Source organism: Symphalangus syndactylus, chromosome 11 (genome assembly GCF_028878055.3).
Source record: "Symphalangus syndactylus isolate Jambi chromosome 11, NHGRI_mSymSyn1-v2.1_pri, whole genome shotgun sequence".
Classification (NCBI taxonomy): Eukaryota; Metazoa; Chordata; class Mammalia; order Primates; family Hylobatidae; genus Symphalangus; species Symphalangus syndactylus.
In genome coordinates this window covers 18,910,275-18,930,272 of record NC_072433.2, presented here as the reverse complement: position 1 = coordinate 18,930,272, position 19,998 = coordinate 18,910,275, and the positions used below count along the sequence as shown (strand labels likewise).

General features: G+C 51.1%; 1 protein-coding gene across 5 annotated transcripts in view; it reads right to left on the bottom strand.

The window, feature by feature from the left end:
- Positions 1 to 19,998, bottom strand: part of FSTL4 (follistatin like 4) — a 421,165-nt gene that overhangs the window by 36,820 nt on the left and 364,347 nt on the right. For all 5 annotated transcript variants that reach the window (XM_055233411.2, XM_063611586.1, XM_055233409.2 and 2 more), the window contains exons 7-8: positions 18,144 to 18,310; positions 2,197 to 2,317 (exon numbers count right to left, since the gene is read on the bottom strand). In XM_055233411.2, the coding sequence (XP_055089386.1) occupies positions 2,197 to 2,317; positions 18,144 to 18,310 (288 nt within the window). The remainder of the gene's footprint in view (positions 1 to 2,196; positions 2,318 to 18,143; positions 18,311 to 19,998) is intronic.

The window sequence follows — 19,998 nt, the reverse complement described above, 5'->3', positions numbered from 1 at the left end:
CCTGACTTGGAAGCTCTCCCAGACCAATTCAGGGCTAATTTTGAACCGAAGTGCATGCCAGTGTTCTAGAACAAAATGAAACCTGACCGCAAGTCAAGGGTGTGGAATGAATCATTCACTTAAAAATACATGACTAAATGCAAGACACCTGGGTCTCCATTAGCAGGGGCAAAAAGATGGCTCACATGTGCTTAGAGTGAGATGCACCCTCTGCTGGTCTTGAGGTTTTTTTGAGCCAAAGCGGGTAAGATGACTCCCCACTGGCCTCCAGCCCTTCAGCAGGACTAAAGAGGGGGCCCCAGATCTGCCTGCTCCACCTCTGGTGCCCCTGTGTCTCTCCCCAGTTTTGCCCCAACTCTCTAATGGGGATCATTAGGCCTCTTCTCCTCCTGCCCCTTATCCCAGATCTTGCCTATCTCCACTAGAAGCCTAGGCCTCTGGGGCATCCCTCCTCCCCAGAACCTTCTGTTGTGCCTTCTGGAACTCACGTTCTGTCATTAGCAACATCTCCCACATCCTCAGACTCTTCTATGAGCATTCCTTCACCTTCTTGCTCCAGTGGAAACCTGGCTTCCTCCTGAGGATGCAGCTTCTCCTGCAGCTGCTTCAGAGGCAGCCCCTTCTCTTGGTACCACTAGGGTGGGAGGTGGGGTAGGCATCCTCCTGGGCCCTCGTTGTCACTTCCAGACCATTCTCATGTCACGCCCACCTCCTACCTAGACACCATCCCCACTTGGACATAGCTCCCACGCCTCTCACTCCTGGTCCCCTTTTCTACTGGATTTTTCCTGTTAGCCCACACAATGCTTTTATTTCTCCTACCTTGAAAAAAAAAAAACCCTTCTCTTTATGCCAGTTTCTCTCTCAACTATGCCCCATTTTTCTCCTTGAAAACACCCTGAAGTGTTGCCCATATTCAAAGCTAGAGGCAGCTCTAGGCAGCTCCTACCCGTGCCAGAGCTCTGGATACAGCCTCCCGCCAGGAGGATAGAACAGTGTGGACAGGGAGGGTCTATGTGGGTGTGTGAAGTTCCTGGGGCCCTGCCAGGAAAGGTGGAGACCAGGCTCTCTGCCAGCAATGTGGCAGAGATCCAACTCTTTCCTTTGGCCCTGATCTCCTCTTTTACTTTTTTGTTAATCCACGCATTAAAAATAATGTGAAATTAATATATCCTAGGCACATACATTCATTTTCTCTCTTTTTTGAGATAGAGTCTCCCTCTGTCGCCCAGGTTGGAGTGCAGCAGTGCTATCTCAGCTCATTGCAAACTTGACCTCTCGGGTTCAAGCAATTCTCATGCCTCAGCCTCCCAAGTAGCTGGGATTACAGGCACATGCCACCACACATGGCAAATTTTTGTATTTTTTGTAGAGACAGGGTTTCACCATGTTGGCCAGGCTGGGCTCAAACTCCTGGGCTCAAGCGATCCAGCCTCAGCCTCCCAAAGTGCTGTGATTATAGGCGTGAGCCACCACACCGGTCTCATTTTCTCTTAAATTTGAAAATCTTCAAGTGAAAACATTTGGATCCATAACATAAAGGCCCACCATCTTTGGGAAACACCGACCATTCCCAATGTGAAAGGCAGCGTAAATAGATCCTTAAGTAAGAGGCACAGTCACGAAAGTAGCATGCGGCAGTAATAAACAGATTCAGGAGGTTATTACTGTGTTTTTGGGAATGAATCGCTACTTGTCTGAATCGCTAAGAGGAGGCTCATTGGGCCTCCTGGGGAGGGAGATGGACACAAGCCCTTGCCGGAGGAAATAGAGCCTCCTGATTGAACAAGTGATATGGTTCCAGACCACCTGGAAGGAGTGGTGGATTTCAGTTTCTGCTCCCGCTAGATCCAGAGGCCACAGCGGCTCACCAGCACTGTGTTTCCTAAGGGGCATGCTCCATGCTCCACACGGTCTGTGGGAGCCCCAGCTGCCGAGCGTGACTGGCTTGAATGGCTCACGCCATGGCACTTGGATTTGTTTCATCTGTGGAGGCTTTGGGTGGAGCCAAATACGAAAATTAGTCAACAGACTTTGCCCTTTCCACACGGTTCCCCTTTACTTATAAGAGAGATGATATATTTTGGGGTTAGATATTTCTTTAAGAAGACAGAATACAGGAAGGCACGAGGGTTGATCTGAGCAGCAGTTTGGGGAGGCTTTGAGGGGACAACATGCATGGAGCCATTTACTAACCATTCACCTGCAGGACGTGGGTCTGGAACAGCTGCTCGTGGCCGGAAGCATGGCAGGTGTAATTGCCCATGTGGATGGTGGTCACCTTGGTGATGTACAGGGAGTCATCCTCTCCGAAGTCCTGCACAGGGTAAAGACGACGATGAGACTGGCCTCTTTATTGAACAGGCTGGACACCATAGCTGTCTCCTGGTTTTCCAGAAATCCTGCAGCTGGGAGAGAGTTCCTTTCTGCCTGGCCCTTGCTCAGCCAGAGCTGTCTGCAGAGGTGAGCCGTCCTGGGCAGCAGCAACCCCATCTCACCTCCACATTGTGGGCCCAGACCTCTGCATCTGTTTAAGGCCTTGTGTACCTGGCCCCTCCTCCATGAGGCCCAGTTTATACACTTCTCCCAGCACACGCCCTCTCAATTTCAAGCAACTAGGCCCACGTGTCCCCCCATTTACTGGCTGCCTGCTTGTTTCTCAGCGGTGTTGCTCAGCTGATGAGTAGCTCTGTTTCCGGAGGCCAGGCCTTGTTTAGAGCAGGGGTTAGCTGACTTTCTTAAGGGGCTAGCGAGCAGATATTTTTGGCTTCATGGGTAGCACAGTTTCTGCCAAATACCCAACTCCGCCATTACAGCATGAAAATAGCCTTCACGACACATAAATTAATGAATGTGGCTGTGTTCCACTGAAGTTTTATTTAAAGTTGGTGGCCTGGATTTGACCCATGGGCTTCAGTTGGCCTGCCTATGGTTTAGATCCCACCTCAATCCCAGAATGATTTCAGGCTGCTTGCAGAGATCTTGGTAACCCAAGGGAAGGGAAATAGAACTAAGGGGAAAATGGGGCAAACAAAAAAACCAGGGCAGGAACATCAAAGAGCACTAGGAAGGGCAGATGCCCACGTGTTCCACAGGAAATGGCTCAATAAGCCTCAGCACTGTCATCTCTGCAGCCTCACATGATGGGGTCTTACTGGGCCAGCGCATAGAGGAGGGATGGGCAGGAGGGGCTTTTGGCTGCATCAGACTGCCCTGATGAGCACTGGGCACCAAGCACTTGCCCAGTCAGCTGCATTCCCTTTTGCAGACCTGTGCCCAACGCTGGCCCTTCCAGGCACCAACTACAGACATGCCAGGGATTGGAATTACCCGCTTTCTACAGAGAGCCCTCATCAGGTTAGGCCTTGGCTACCAAATATTTCCCAGGATATGGTGCTCAGAGCTGATGGTACAGAGAAGGCCCAGGCTCACTGATGAGCAAGGAGGCTGTGCACTGACATCTGCGGGGAGTGATGGGAACTCAGGACATCCAGGATTTAGCTTGAGCTCTGCCATTGACCAATGTATCCAGTCTCTCTGGGCACTGGCTTCTCCACCTGTAAGTTGTGGACAATATATATGCCCTGCCTGCCTTATGCGGTGTTGGGAGATCCGGTGAGAAAATGCGAGTGTATTTTTGAATGTGGGATGCATGATATACACAGGGGATGTTATTCTTCTTGTTATTATTAGCAGAAGATGCAAAACTCCTCTTGACCCCCTGGAGCGAACACCAAATCATCCCTCCTGCCTTTCTCTGGCCCTTTCTGAGCTCCCTTTTCCCACAGAAGCATTCTGGTGGCAGGAGAGAAGGCCGTGGTGCCATGAGGGCTAAAAGCAGCTGAGGGCAGCTCCCTGGGTCCTCCGCTGATACTCATGTGAGCTCCTGTCCCTGAAATGCTGATGTTCTCTCTTGCTAACACTCCAGATGGCCCGGCCACGATGGTCCCGAAACCCCTTAAAGACACTTTCTAGACCGGGCACGGTACCTCATGCCTGTAATCCCAACACTTTGGGAGGCCGAGGTGGGTGGATCACTTGAGGTCAGGAGTTTGTTGAGACCAGCCTGGCCAACATGGTGAAACCCTGTCTCTACTAAAAATACAAAACAAACAAACAAACAAACAAACAAAAAAATTAGCTGGGCGTGGAGGTGGGCGCCTGTAGTCCCAGCTACTCAGGAGGCTGAGGTAGGAGAATCGCTTGAACCCGGGAGGCAGAGGTTGTAGTGAGCTGAGATTGCACCACTGCACTCCAGCCTGGGTGACAGAGCGAGACCCCACCTCCAAAAAAAAAAAAAAAAAAAAAGACACTTCTTTCTGGCTAATTAGCTGGATGAAGGGGTGCCGGCCCAGAGTGAAGCTTGGGGTAGGGCAAAGGCAGGAAGGTAGATGGTGAGCACATGCAGCCTGCTTGCAGGAAGGGTCAGGAGAAAAACTCCTAGCAGTGCTCCCAAAGAAGTAAAATGTTGCAGAGGGCTGCGGAAACCCTGAGACTTTGCTGTGAAACGTTGCTTCAAAGAGCCCTTTTCTACCATTCTGCGGAAGCCTCCGTGATAAAATAAAACACCAGATAGCTGATTTGTCCTGCATCATAACAGAGTCATAAAAGGTTCATACCTGAGTTGCTTATGAAAAGTTAATGACAAGTCAATTCTGGGGCCGACATATTTCTAGTCTAAGCTGTTTCCTGTGTCAAAACCTGTCTGGAGGAAAATCTGTTTAGCTTGGAGTCTTGGTGGTGGGATGGCATCCTGAAATGGTACAGCCACTTCAAAGAGAAAAGGGTGGCAGGGCTTGGAAACTCCTCAGTGCCCCAGTTGGTGGGTCCCAGGGCAGACACCACCCCAGAGGGCAAAAACCAGAGCTGCTTGCAGAGAGCCTGGCGCTGTGGACCTGCTGGCATTTTCCCTCCAAACTGCCTTCCTGAGCCTTCACATCCATAGCCCCTTCTCATGATGGCTCTTGAAGCTGGCCTCAGGCTCTGGCAGGCCCTGCCCTCATCACCATCTGTATGGTGTTGCTTAGTCATCAGCACCACCACATTCCTCAGGTTGAGATGGGCTCTAGGCTCTGAGGGCTGCCCCAAGGCCACTGTTCCCAGATATCAACCTCAGGTTGATACCCATTAATACCAACATACGGTCTTCAAGAGGTTACCGTGTGCCGGGAACTTACACGTCACCTTGTATGTATTTAATCCTCAGGAAAAAAACCCTGAAAACCCCAATCCAGAAAACACAACAAAAGCCCAGTTCCCCAGGGGCAAAACAAAAGCCCAGTTCCTCACTAGGCTCTCCTGCAGATTCATTCAGAGTGGGGTCTCCTCTCACCACCTCCGTGGCTCCTGCTCTGGCCAGCCACCACCTTCCTGGGGGATGCCAGGGACCCCGGCTTCTGGCCCACAGCCTCTGCCCTGAGGCAGCTGCATCACACCCCTCAGAGCCTTGTTTGCTGGGGGCCAGCCCCTCTCAGACTCTACACCCTCACACACTCCCCTTGCCGTTGCTCTAGCGTGCCAGGCATGCTCCCCTCCTCCCAGGCCGTCTGTCCCCCTCTCCTGCAAGTCGGCTCCAACCTTGTCTGGCAGCCCCATCTCTGGAGCCTAACCTCTGCCCCACACCCTGCTTGGCGCCTCCTGCGGACCCACTGCTGTGCCGCCTGCTGCTTTCTGTACTTACCTTGTTTGCTGTCTGTCTTCCCCTGCAGAATGTGAGCTCTGCAGAGGAGGGCAGGGAGGCTTGTGCCCTGTGTGCCTGGCACAGTCCTGGTGCACAGTGGGCCCTCAAAAAATAGCTGTCGAGTGGACTGTATGGGGCACTGAGCTAGGCTTTCTGAGGGGATTCTTTCAGTTTGACAGCCGAGGTGCCCAGCTGCCTTCCTGTCCACTCAAATATTACGCAGCCACGCAGGCTCAAAATGAGGCAGCTGGCGGGAAGAGCAGAGCACTGGTCTCAAGTCTCGTCCCCACTTCCCCACTTGTCCCCTTCTCCGTCCTGCAGCCCTCGGGAGAACTCGAGGCTCTTTTGCACTCCTCAGGCTGGGGCATACTGGAATCGACCAAAGCTCAGAGCAGCAGGAAGAGGTGGAAAAGCCCATCGCGCATGGATTCCCACCCTCTACTGATGACTTGTGCTGTGCCTCCAACACGCTCATTTAACCTCACCATCTGTTTCTTTCTTGCTTACCAAGTACACATCCCTGCTCCCCAGGAGCAGAGACTTAACTCTTGGGCAATCACTCAGGTGCTGAGGGGTGTGTGTCAGCCCTTGGAGGACTTGAGGGGCTGCTGGGTGTGTTATGGCTCTTCCATGAGCACCTAAGCATTACCTGTCTGTGGCTTCAGCTCGGAGGAGAAGCTGACTCTGTAATAAGTAAAATAACGTCTCTGGGTGAAAATGATAGGCATCATATAATTACAGAACAAAGCGCATATTGTTTTCTGGATATGAATACCGGCTACAGAAATCAAATTTACCTCATTGGATGTGAGAAAATTACTTTAACAATTGATTTATAAGAAGCTACATAAAACTAAGCCTGCGATCCTTCCTCTCCTGAATGTTCTTTGAGATGCATCTGAATACCGCTATCAACGCTTGATTGCATCTCTGTACTTGTCTCTTTATGGATGGCTTTTTTTTTTTTTTTTTTTTTGCTCTGATGCATAGAACTGTATTAGCAAAATCAAGGTTCCTTACAGAAATAAACAGATGTCAGATTAGACCATTCTTTGTATTGATGCATATCTGTTTTCTGGGAAAGAGACAATTTTAAAGACATGGTTCTCACCTTTTAAAAAGCGATTTTCTAAGTATCTGCCCTTAATAAAGAACACAATTAAATGAGACTTAAGTATTAAACAATAGTTAAGCAGAGATGAGATGGGGGATGTTGCCATAGTGATCTATGGGAGTCAGGTATATGTAATATGGAAATAAGCCATCAATACTGAATATTTAGAGACTAACTGTTCAACGCAAGGACTCCAGAGTAATATTAGAGTTTAGGTTAATGACACTGTCAATGTTACAAGTTCAGACTCACTTTAGAAACAATTCAGAGCTTTTCCGACATTGCCCTCCTCAGGAGCACCCCTGGCTCTCTTTGCGGGAGGAGGGAGTAAAGGGGGGTCTCTCCCCCAACAATCCTTCAATTCTGGCCCCCAGAATGCCACTAACTATAGTATCTCACCTGCAGTCAAATGCAGCGAACCTAAACACAGAGTGACATGCGGTGCCTGGGTGATGGCCATTCCTCAAACATGTCTAGACTTGCCTGGCCCTTATCCAGACCAAGCCAGGACCACATGCACATGTGGGTGAGCACACACAGGCATCCACATGGACACATGCAGTACATGCGAGCATGCACACATCGGGGAGGCAGTATACCCAAATATCTACATGGACACGTGGTACACATGATGATGTACACGCATGAGTGCACACACGTACCAACACACTGGCTCTCTAGTGCTGACCTCTGTGACCAACACTGAGCTTACAGCACCATTCACTTCATTCCAGCCCCTCATAGTGAGAGATGACAGTGTGCTGGCAGCCCTCGCTCACTCTCGGAGCCTCCTCGGCCTTGGTGCCCACTCTGGCCACGCTTGAGGAGCCCTTCAGCCCACGGCTGGCACTGTGGGAGCCCCTTTCTGGGCTGGCCAAGGCCGGAGCTGGCTCCCTCATCTTGCAGGGAGGTGTGGAGTGGCGCGGGTGGGAACTGGGGCTGCGGGTGGGGCTTGCCGGCCAGCGCGAGTTCCGGGTGGGCATGGGCTTGGTGGGCCCCGCACTTGGAGCCGTGGCCAGCCCACAAGCCCCGGGCAGTGAGGGGCTTAGCACCTGGGCCAGCAGCTGCCGCGCTTGATTTCTCGCCGGGCCTTAGCTGCCTCCCTGGGGGGCAGGGCTCAGGACCTGCAGCCCGCCATGCCTGTGCCTCCCCCACCTCCGCCCCCCTCCCTGCCGCCGTGGGCTCCTGCGCAGCCTGAGCCTCCTGGACAAGCACCACTCCCTGCTCCAGGGCACCCCGTCCCATCGACCACCCAAGGGCTGAGGAGTGTGGGTGCACTGCACGGGACTGGCAGGCAGCTCCACCTGCAGACCCAGTGGGGGATCAACTGGGTGAAGCCAGCTGGGCTCCTGAGTTTGGTGGGGACTTGGAGAACCTTTATGTCTAGCTAAGGGATTGTAAATACACCAATCAGCACTCTGTCTCTAGCTCAAGATTTGTAAACACACCAGTCAGCACCCTGTGTCTAGCTCACGGTTTGTGAATGCACCAATCAGCACTCTGTATCTAGTTATTCTGGTGGGGACTTGGAGAACCTTTATGTCTAGCTAAGGGATTATAAATACACCAATCAGCACTCTATATCTTGCTCAAGGTTTGTAAACACACCAATCAGCACCCTGTGTCTAGCTCAGGGTTTGTGAATGCACCAATTGGCACTCTGTAGCTGCTCTGGTGGGGACTTGGAGAACCTTTGTGTGGACACTCTGTATCTAGCTAATCTAGTGGGGACGTGGAGAACTTTTGTGTCTAGCTCAGGGATTATAAATGCACCAATCAGCACCCTGTCAAAATGGACCAATCAGCTCTCTGTAAAACAGACCAATCGGCTCTCTGTAAAATGGACCAATCAGCAGGATGTGGGTGGGGCCAGATAAGAATAAAGGCAGACTGCCGGAGCCAGCAATGGCAACCTGCTGGGGTTCCTTTCCATGCCGTGGTAGCTTTGTTCTTTCACTCTTTACAATAAATCTTGCTGCTGCTCACTCTTTAGGTCCACACTGCCTTTATGAGCTGTAACACTCACCGTGAAGGTCTGCAGCTTCACTTCTGAAGCCAGCGAGACCACGAACCCACCAGAAGGAAGAAACTCCAAACACATCCGAGCATCAGAAGGAACAAATTCTGGCCACGTCGCCTTCAAGAACTGTGACACTCACCACAAGGGTCCGCGGCTTCATTCTTGAAGTCAGTGAGACCAAGAACCCACCAATTCCGGACACAATAGGACGGACTTGCCATCCTGCAAAGACCTGAAGAACCATCCTCTTTCTCAGAGTCCTCTCAAGAAAAAGAAGTCTCTGCAACTTGGAGCAATCTCTAAGTAGCTGACTGAGCCCCCTGGAAGAGGGCTGTTGTGGGCAGCTGCGTTCAGTGTGAGCAACCCGGAGTGGGCTTGTCCTCCTGCCCGTCCCCAGGTTCAGGCCCGGAAGAGGGAGTTGGAGGCATGAGAGAAGCCACTGTGGGGAGAGCACCTGGTTCCTCCAAGGCTCAGGGCATGTGTGGTCCCTGGCTGACTTGGGTGTCCTCTGGTGTGTGCGGTCAGTCTCTCCTTCTGACCGTGGATGCCAAAGGGGAGGCCCTTATCTCTTAGTGCATGAGTCATCTCTTTGTGCATGACTGTATTATCCTCAGCGTGTCATGTGGTTCCCGTGCATAACTGAGCTCAATGAATATTTGCTGACTTCAGGGAGTGTGTTAGCCCAGGATGCTACCTCCTGGGAAGCCCTGAGAGGAAAGATGGTGAAGAATTCATATTACCCAGGGAGGTCTGGCCTTGCCCTCTTTGGCTACAGGGAGGCAATCTCTAGGCTCTGGAATGTCATGCCTCATAGGGGTCTCTTTGTTTGCCTGGGGTCTTTGGGCCAGGTGGTACCAGTTCTGTCTCTAGAGGGGCTAGGGATGAGAGGGCAGCCATGTGGGCAGTATTTGAATGAGCTCCAGCAAAAGCGTTGGACACCAAGGCCTGGGTGAGCTTCTCTGGGAAATTGACACTGTGACAGTGATGTGTCTGTGACTCCACAGGACAGGGAGAGGAGAACAGAGGTTTCACGTTTAGAGCCCTCTTGGGCTCTGCCCTGTGGGCTTCATCACTTGGCTGACTTTAATCTGTACTCTTTTTGCTGTATTAAACTTTAACTGCGAGTATAACACTTCCAATGAGTTCCGTTTTTCCAGCAAATTGTTGAACCTGAGGGTGGTTTTGGGAACCACCTGACTTCCAGTTTATGTCAGAAGTGAGGGTGTCTTCTGTGGAAGAGCCAACTTCAATTGGCTCAAAAACTCAAATAGAGAAGTTCTGACCTAGTGGTATGCATGCTGAAATTGCGTATAGGGACAAACCTGATTATCTGGGTATACACAGGGGCCGAGATACCTGCAACAGAAGGCTCATGCCAGAGACATTGCTCTGAGCCCTCCACTTGTCCATCCTTAGAGGCCAGAGGGCAAATACCTCTTGACATGCCAGGACTCCAGAGTGTTATGTAGTAGGGGTGGCAGCTAATGGGGCCCTCTGGTGAGGTGCAGGCCTGAGCCCTTGAATGGGGCTTTGGCTCCTTGGCTCATTAGCGTGGCATCCCCAGCTGGGGCGGGAAGGGACTCAGGTTCTAGACTGCACTGCAGCAGACATCTGAAGTTCCAGATCACCTCACACTCGCTGCTTTCCTTTGGGAAACCTGCAACCCTCTTCCTGGGGACCCTTGGATCATGAATCCCCAGGCTGAGAAGGCCTTACCAAGGGTTCCAGCTCCTGACTCTAACCTGGACCACACTCACAGCCATGACAGCTGATTCCTGTCCTTGAGACACTCCAGAGAGGATTTAAATAAATTTCCTTCTATGGCTCATTTCAGGGACCAAGACGACTTTCAGTTAGGAATTTCCTCCTGACACGGTGTTCAAAACACTTACACATTGTTGGAGAGGGCGTAGACTGGTGCAGCCATTTTGGAGAGAGATTTGGCAAAACCCATCAAAACTGAAAATGCATCACTTCCAAGAGCTTATCTTACACGTCAACTTACATACATGTGCAAAGAGGTGGGTATAAGGATGTTTACTGCAGTCTTGTTTGCTGTAGACAAAACCTGAAACAGCTGCATGGGGCTGGGGAGGGGGAGTCCAGGAGGAGCAGTGCTTGGGCATGGCTCAGGGGCTGCAGGACCTCCTGGTGACTCCCTTGTCATTGCTTAATGCAGAGAGTGCCTTGGAGGGGTAGGCTCCAATCTGTAGTGGCCAAGAGAGGCACCAATCGGCCTCCTTCATTGGCTGGGTCTCTGCAGGGAGGCAGTGAGGCTCAGGGAGGAAGAGACTCTGTGGGGAGTTCCCGGACTCTGCAATCAGGGTATAGAAGCTGAATCAGAACCTTCCTGTGGGACCCTGTACCTTTGAGATGGGGCCGGAAGTGGTCACTGAGTACAAGTCAAGCCCTGAGGCCAGGGCTTCCCCTAAGGCTTTCCCCTAAGAGGGGAAAGAGGACCTCGAAAGAGGCACTGAGAAAGCGAAGGCCAGAGGAGACACTTGGCAGGGCAGAGTCACCCCACAAGTTCCACAGGCTGGAGTACCACAGGCCCCGGCCCCCGTATCTTGGAGAGCTCTGGACGACACTCCCAATGGTTTGAACACATTCAAAACTCTAAAGAACTGGATGTTCAGATGTTTTCGGTACAAGCTACAGAGAATTGGCCAAAGCCTTTAAGTGCTTCAAGCGTAGTGTTTTCTAAGATTTTAAAACAAAATGTACCCAAGCATTTAATGAGATTATTTTAATGCAGAGCCTACAACCACTGTCTAACATGGTGCAAACAGCTCTCCATGCTAATCAAACGCCTCTCATCTTTTTACAATGAATTCATGACTGGTTCATATAAAGACAATAAAAGTTAAATGAGTCATGAGCTCCTAAATCATTTTCTTTTGGTCTTTTTAATAACTCACTTCCAAAGAAGAGCTAGCTGAGAGCATACGCTTCATTAGAATTATTTGTTCCTGGTTTTATACCATTTAGGTATGGGGAGAAAAGTGAACATTTTAACACATCCTTCAAACACTGCCACAAATACTTTCTTCTAATGGGTTTTGTTTTTCTGCTTTTATCACCGTACTCTGCCTGCTGACATTTGAAAGCCCCAAATAGCGAGATTCAGTGAAAAAAAAAAAAAAAAAAAAACCTAAAACAAAAAAGAGTGGCTCTTTCAAGTCATTTGAAATATAACGAGTTTGTTGCAGGCCTTTTTGTTTTTTCTGTTTTTTTTAAAAAGAATACAATAGAAAAATGTTTTCTCTCCCTGAGAATATCCTGGCTAAACAATTCCACGTGCTGGTCTCAGAGCACGTTGCTTCCTTCCTTGCTGGGGCCAGAGGCCAGCAGCCAGTGAGAATAGGAGCTCCGCACACAGGGACCCATATCCAATTTGATACATTCCACTGGGGCCTGGGAACTACAGACAGCCCCACAGCAAAGACTTGGAGTTGCTGGCGGCTAGATATTATGTCCCACAAGCAAGGAACCCAGAGAGCTCTGGGCCAGGGCATGTAGGTGGCTGTGGGCCCATGGGCAAGTTCTCCACTCCTCTGAATGACTTAACCCCACGTGCCTCATGGGGCAGGGGTATGGGATGAGCTGATGCTTATGACCTGATGACCAGCACGGAGCCTGCACCGTGTATAAATGGTAACAACACTGGCAACAACACTTGTGATGGTTCAGCCCAACAGCCATTACCTGTGACTTTTGAGATGCCCTGTCCCTATTTCTGCCCGTTCCTGTCTCCTGGCCTTCAGGATCATAAAGGACAGTGAGGAAGACAGTTATGAGATGAAGGGCGGGTGACATTGTTGAGGCAGGACATGCCGACTAGGTTTGGGGACAGTCACTTCACCCTCCGAGTGGCCGCTGTGCAGGCTGGGTGGTCAGAGAAGCAGAGGGCTGAGGCCCAGAATGGGTTTGCATGTTCTGTTTCTGCAGAAAGTGAGGCAGCACCCCATCCTTCCCAACCCCAATACCTAGAATGGGGGCCAGAGTAGGGGTGGAATGTGTGGATCTGCTTCTGAGATGGGTCTCACCCCAGCCCCCAAAGCCTGGACCTGAGTCCCCAGGAGACAGGGGCTACAGGGGAAACTCACCAGGGAAGGGCCCCTTGTGGGGGCCCCACAGCAGGGGCTGGGGGCGAAGGCTCCCCTTCTACCAGACACAAGCACAGGCACACTCCTGGGGGCAGCCTGGCCCAGGCCCAGGTCATGCAGAGCACAGGGTGCTGCTGGTGGCCACGCCTCTGCTTAGCTTCTGAGGTGGGGGCAGTGGGCTGTGCCTCCTCAAGGACTGAGGTGAGCGGGGGCACAGGGCCAGGTCAGAAGCACATCCAGACACACAGCTGCTTCAGTAACGAAACCCACAGTCGGCCAGGAAGTAAACAAATTACAGGCTGCACTTTGTTAGCTCTGGGGAACATGAGCGTGAGCAGACACTACTGATTTTTCATCAAACAAACAGAAGGCGGCGTCATAATCCAGAGACCCACTGCCAGGAGGGGCTGCAGCATGTGCCCTGTGCTGCTGATTTGCTGGGGAGCACCTGTCTTTGGGGGCCTTACACCATTCATCCATAATTCTAGCCTTTGCTCAGTGGTGGATTTGTTTTCCCTCCTGCAAGCTGGGCTGGGTAAGGCTGAAGCCTCCTGTAAGGCAGTGGCTCAGGTGTCCTTAGGAGACATACCAGGTCCAGGCCCAGGCTGAACTTCCTGACAACCTTAAGAAGGCAAAGGCCAGGTATGGTGGCTCACACCTGTAGTCCCAGCACTTTGGGAGGTCGAGGCAGGAGGATCACTTGAGCTCAGGAGTTTGAGGCCAGCCTGGGCAACACAGCAACACCCCTCTCTACAAAAAAATAAAAAAATTAGCCAGGCGTGGTGGTGCATGCCTGTGGTCCCAGCTACTCTGGAGGCTGAGGTGGGAGGATCGCTTGAGCTCTGGAGGTTGAGGCTGCAGTGAGCCAAGATCATGCCACTGTGCTTCAGTCTGGGTGACAGAGAGACCCTACTGCCTAAAAAAAAAAAAAAAAAAAAAAAAAGGCAAAGTGAAGACATCATGAACTGAACCACTGCCCCATCAGGGGAGCCTTGGGTGGAAGCCAGGGGGACCCTGGGGCACTGCTGCACTCCAGATGTGCCATTGGGGAAGTTAGAGAGGAGGAAGACTCAGAAAACATCAACAAGGCTCCCCTCACTTCTGGACCCTCCGTTATTTGAACTCCCTCTTGGATGTATATTTAATCTTAGGCTGGAAAAGGCGCTCCAGACTCTTGCAGCACACACATCTGACCATGTCACTCCCCCATCAAACATCTACGCTTCCCCACTGCCCACAGGGCAATTGCTAAGACTCTTAATGTTAATATTCAAGGACCTTTATGTTCTAGCTCTAGTCTGTCCCTATACACTTCTTTCTCACTCACTTATTCCTGTCTCCTAAAGCCCCAGTCAGAAGGGCTCCTTTCTCTGGCCCCCAGAACAGTTGTTAGTGGATACTTCGCCTCCCTGGAGGCTGTGGACAGTGTCTTTGTTCTCTATGTTGGTACGGAGCTTGTGACTCTCAGACACTTAGCAAGTGAGTCAACCCAAATGATGACTCCCCATGTACGCCACCTGGATGGGCCACACACGATTGGGTGGCTCATAAGTGCTTCTGAGAGCAACATTGCTCGCTGCAGAATCTGACTGGCTCCTTCTTACTTGGCTCCAGGCGAGAGGGGTACATTTACTTTCTGATCAAATATTATTCTGATGCTCAGGGCATGCTTGATGTTTGCAAGTCAGAAAAGTTTAATTACATGTGTCATTAGAATGGCATTCTGTAATAGCTGTGTGACTGAATTCATTAACAGAATTCTTAACAGATAAGACAAGACAAATTAGTATTTTGTTGCTCATGAAAGCTTCTCATTAAGAAAGTCGTGAAAAAGTGATTAATTATTTTGTTGCCAATCAAGATGTCTCATACAAATGACAAAGAAAGGAGGCCCACGCTCCTTCGTGCTCTGTGATCTCCCCGCCTTGGGTTTTGAAAGCCGATCAGCTTCTCCCCGTGCAGCCGTGTTTAGGGGTCACCACTGATTACAATGCCGGTGATCGTATTTCATCTCCCACTGCTGTGGGGTGAACATGGCCACTGAGACACATCAGGCCGAGGGACTCTGGGAGCCTCATCAACCCCAGAATCTTTGCTGCATCAGTGTTGCACTCCTGGGCTGTTCTCCCCTAATTCTTGCTTCAAAAATGCAAGTGAATCCCAATGACCTGGCTCTAGCCCCCTTCAGCCTGATTTCTTCCAAGGGTTGCTTTCCGCACCATCCCGAGTGGGGCTACTGCTTATGAGCACCTCTTGTGTGCCAGGCACTGCGCTGGGTCCTTGACACACTTCAGCCTGAAAATGCCCATGTAAGGAGGACATAATACGTTTTCTCCACAGGCTCAGAGAAGTCCAACAGCTCACCCAAAGCTGCTCTGGATTTGCTGGAGGCGGAGGGGCAGTGCCTCTCTCCCTGGGTGAATCGAGGCTGACGTGGACAGTGAGACCTCCGTCCCCACTGCGAGCAGCGGGGGCATGCCAAGATCCTATCTGCCTGACTGGGGAGCCTCACCCAGCTGTTGCTGGCTGCTTGGTGGGGACTCAGGCTGCAAGATGCTGAGAATGTTATTTAGCAGCAGCAGGAATAATAATATAATAATAATATTAGTGATAGCAACAATAGTAAAAATGATGACAGTGATAATCGTTAGCATTTATAGAACACCGTATGTGAAGAGTCTTACATGCATATTGTCATTTAGTTCTTACCGGAACCCTGTGAGGCTGGTACCATTATTTATCCCCATTTCACAGAAGGGAAAACTGGAGCTTAGAGCAGTCAAGGTTACTAGACTAGTAACTTTCCAAGGTTCTAGCTAGTAAGTGGCAGACCCCAGGCTCATGCCTTTCACTAGCAAGCTGTGCCACCTCCTTCCCTCAGGTAGGGGAGGTGTGCGTGTGTTCTGTGTGTTTGTAAACATCGGGCTTGGACCCCTGCGGGGCTGGTGCTACCCTGCTCCCTCGTGTAGGGGGTTCTGAGAAGCACTGGGCCCTGCCTATTTGCCGGCTACTGACTCAACCAGGAGCAGCAAGTGTTTCCTGGGAGGTAATGAGGGGCCATTCATCTCTGGCTGCACCCACAATTACCCAAATTGCTAACCTTATTGTGAAAAGTAGAAATGCAATTGAGTTGGTGCTGGAGGCACGTTTGAGGGAGGGGAAAACCACTCAAAGTAATTTAATTAACTGATGGCAAGTTCATTAAGTGGAGTTTTGCCTCTGCTTTTATTTCTGATATCTTTCAGTGGAGCGCCAAGTAATACACATGAAATGCTCCCACAGACACAGGTGGACCTGTCCCAGTACTGACCAATCTTTCCTGGCCAAACATGTTTAAAAGCTGGCACTGTACCTTGTGAGCAGGTACAGTGGAGGACATCACACTCACAAACATGCACCCCAACACAGTCCAGTCTTTACAGATAGGACACTGCTCTTCCTTACTAAATTCTCAGACAAGCCCTGGCCATTGCAGGCCCAGAAAATGAAGGGTTCTGCCCATCCAGCATCTGTCCAGCAAGCACCCACCAGGAGTGTGCTGCATTGACATTCAAAGCTGTATAGGATACTGGCTATGTTCACCGTGGTGGGAAATCACAAGGACACAATCCTGTCCAGTGTGACAAGGCTAGGGGAAGGGCACTCCTTGGCAGCTCTGCCCAGGGTAGAACCTCCAGAGTGGCCCCCTCTTTCCATCTGCTTCCCCTATGACCCCCAGGGTGTAGCTGAAGGGGCCTAGAGAGTAGGAGAGGACTAACTTTGGTGGTTCCTGCAGCATTTCATGCTGGGGCTCTCTCCCCGCAAGTCTCAGAGTTGGAAGGGACCTTCAAGGTCACTGGGTTTAGCTGCCCTCTTGTGGCTAGCAGCATTGCTGACCACAGTCCCTGCTTGAGTTTGCATATGCCCCTTGGGATAAGGAGCTCAGTGACTCCTGTGGGGGCTCTCTCTCCATGGTGGGGCAGGTTTGATGGCCGGAATGGGGTTCCAGCTAAGGGGCCCAAATTGATCTCCTTTTGAGGTGCACCTTGAGCTAGTCCAACTCAGGGGGTCACACAGCCCAGGTCAGCTCCCTTTGCCCCAGCCCCTACCCCACCATCTTGGAGATGTTAGCAGGAACTGACCATTCATCCCACGGGTCTTTCTTCTCTGGGCAAGCATCCCATTGTGGACCAGCTGTCCTGTCCTGAGCCAACAAGGCTAGGGCTGCCCTCTCTTCTGCCTGAAAATTATATTCCTGTTACTGTAACCTAAGACCCATCAGCTGTCCTGGCAGCTCACTACATGGGTGACATCACTCTGTCTTCTCATATGAACTTCTGGGAAGCCACATCACCTCTTGTGCCAAACCTGGACCAATAAATATCCTTGAATTATGCCACTTTTTTAAGTCTAATAGAAGGGAAGTATTGCTAATATTTTTCTTATAGATTAATTCATTGAGGATCGGTAGGCTAAGAAATTACTCAAAGTCACAAAGCTGACGTGGGTGATGCTGGGATCCCAGCGGAGGCTGCCTGGTTCCTCAGAGCACAGAAGTACTCCCTGATGCCAATGCTAGGCTGCATGAGCTCAGCTGCTTTCTTCTTCCACACAGCACCACTTAACTCATCACACCCTCATCCCCTCACCCAGCAACGAACGTCCCCAAGGTAGGTCCCCTCTGGCCTGACCTGCTTTCCCTCCACCTTCTCATCTGGCACCTGGCATTTGTCTTCCAGCCAACCCAGCCCAGTAGCTCACCTCTGCCCTCCACAGGGACCACCCCTTCCCTGCACGCATCTGTGTACAGCCTACCCAGCACTAGGGCCCAGAACCTCCTCCTAAGGTCCCCAAGCCCGCTGTTGTCTCAGCTGTGGAGCCTGCTGCACTCTCTGCTGGCCTGTAGTCCATCTCTCTGAGCCCTGTGAGCAGGCCCACACAGTCTGTTCTCAGGGTCACCTCCAGGCCTTTGCCAATGCAGCCCCGTTCAGAGGCCTCCTGTCCCACCCATTGCATCCCTCTTCTCTTCCTTAGCCGGACATAGCATGGCCACCATTCATCTATTTTCTGCTGTGGTGGGATGTGGATTTTCTGATATTGCCAAGCTGACAACAGGCTAGAAAAGCACCAAACACAGGATGTTAAACTAAAACTCTCCCGTCCTGCCACTGCCTGTGGTATCTTACCCAGTGTACCGTCCTAGGGAGCTGCGCTTGAGCTCAGAGTGAATTCCAGGTGACTTACATTGATGTCTTCCAAGTCCAGGAAGTTCAGGGTGAGCCCATTGCGCTTCCAGATGATTGGTGGCCTCAGGTCTCCACGGACAGCGCAGGTCAGCACTGTGCTCAGCCCCACGGTCACTGTGGTCACACTGACCCTGTCCTCGGGGGCAAGGCTGAGCTGAACCACTTCTGCAGAGGGAAAGGAGGAGGCACGGTCAGGTGCAGGCCCATCCTTGAGTTGAGTGGAGTCTCAACTCAAGGTGAATAGCCATGAATTTTCTGGGTGGAAGGGGCCCAGAAGGGCTTCACAGCTCCCTGAAAATTGTTTACAATGTGCTGACTAAATGTAGAGATAGATACTTTTGCTGGGCGAGGAGCCAAGACTTAGGTCAAATGCCCAAAAGGCTATGTGAGTCCAAACAGGTCAAGAACCATAATAATTGTGCCGGGGACAATCTGGGCCATAGATTTGTGTCAAGCCAAGAATGTGGGTCACGAAGGCCAGGGGGCCCACCACACAGAGAGATGGGGGGCAGGGGTGCAGTGCCCTGCTCACAGCTCCCCTGGCCTGTTGGCGTCTGGGCCTTGCTAAGTGCAGACAAGGCCTGCTAAGTGAGCCAACAAGTTTCTCATCCATCTGGGGTCAGTTTTAAAGGTTGCGCTGTCTGAAGTCTGGGGAATGAACTGGCTGATCTTTGAAGGTTTGTTTCTGTCTGAGGATTCGCTGAACTTGGATTTGGATTTCTGTCCTGTGACCATGCACTGTAGCTTTTAATTTTTTGAAGCATACTTCAGGCTGCAGAAATTATTAGTCCTTGCCATTTTGCACTTGATAACTGGCATTAGGACTGACCATTCTTCAGGCAAATGGGAAGAATCTAAGATATTTCTCTGCAATCACAAGCTTTTTGAAATTCTCATGATTTATGAAAAAATTAATCAAACTCAGGCTGCTCAAATGACCAAATGGGATCAGGCTTTGGGGGAGAGTCAGCGGCCCACTGATGGGACTGGCTCCCTTTTGCTCTTCCCTCAAATCTGTGCGCTCAGGGAGGCTGGGGCAATAGCCAGAGGTGGCATGAGCTGAGGGAGGCAGGCTGACTCTGGGTGCAGTGGGTACTATTTTGTCTATTCCCTATTCATGCTTATGACTCTACTGGGACCTGGGGGACCCCAACAGATGTATCCCCCTGATGTGGAACAAAGCAGAGTTGGGAGTTGAGTTCTGCTATTCTGCGGGACGCTTGTGAGCTATGACCAGGCAGCAGCAGCCCTGCAGGCAGCACATCTGTGCTCACACCCTCTTGCCCGTGTGTATGGGAGAGGGGAAGAGGGAGCAAAAACAGCCGCAGGTGCAAGGCACAGCAGAGCAGCTGAATTGAAAGCAGGGCCCTGAGGTCAGACCCTGAGCAGCAAAGCCCTCCCTCCTCCATAGATGCTGAGTGGCTCCGTCCTGGGCTCACAAAGATGAACAAGATATGCTAGGTGCTTCATCAGTGCTGTTGGATGGATGAGAAATGGAGAAAATGAAATAAAGATGTAAAAGAGCCAATAGGCCGGTGGGGAGGGGACAATCACACACAGGAAAAATGTGACTAACGGTGAAGGAACCCTCAAGGAAAGATAAGCACCGAGCGATGGATGCAGACGCAACTGGCATAATATTTTACCAACATTAAAGTGATGCATTTCAAGTTCCCCCTTAAATGAAGTTCTGCTCACTACCCTCCCACCTCCGAGTCATGAGGCTTATTGCCCAGGGCAGGAGAGAGAAGGCACTAACTCTGTAGCATGACCCGGGCTTTGGAGAGGGGAAAGAGAAAGAATGAGAATTTGCTAAAATGGTTTAGCTCCCACCGTACTCTGTGGGTCTGTAG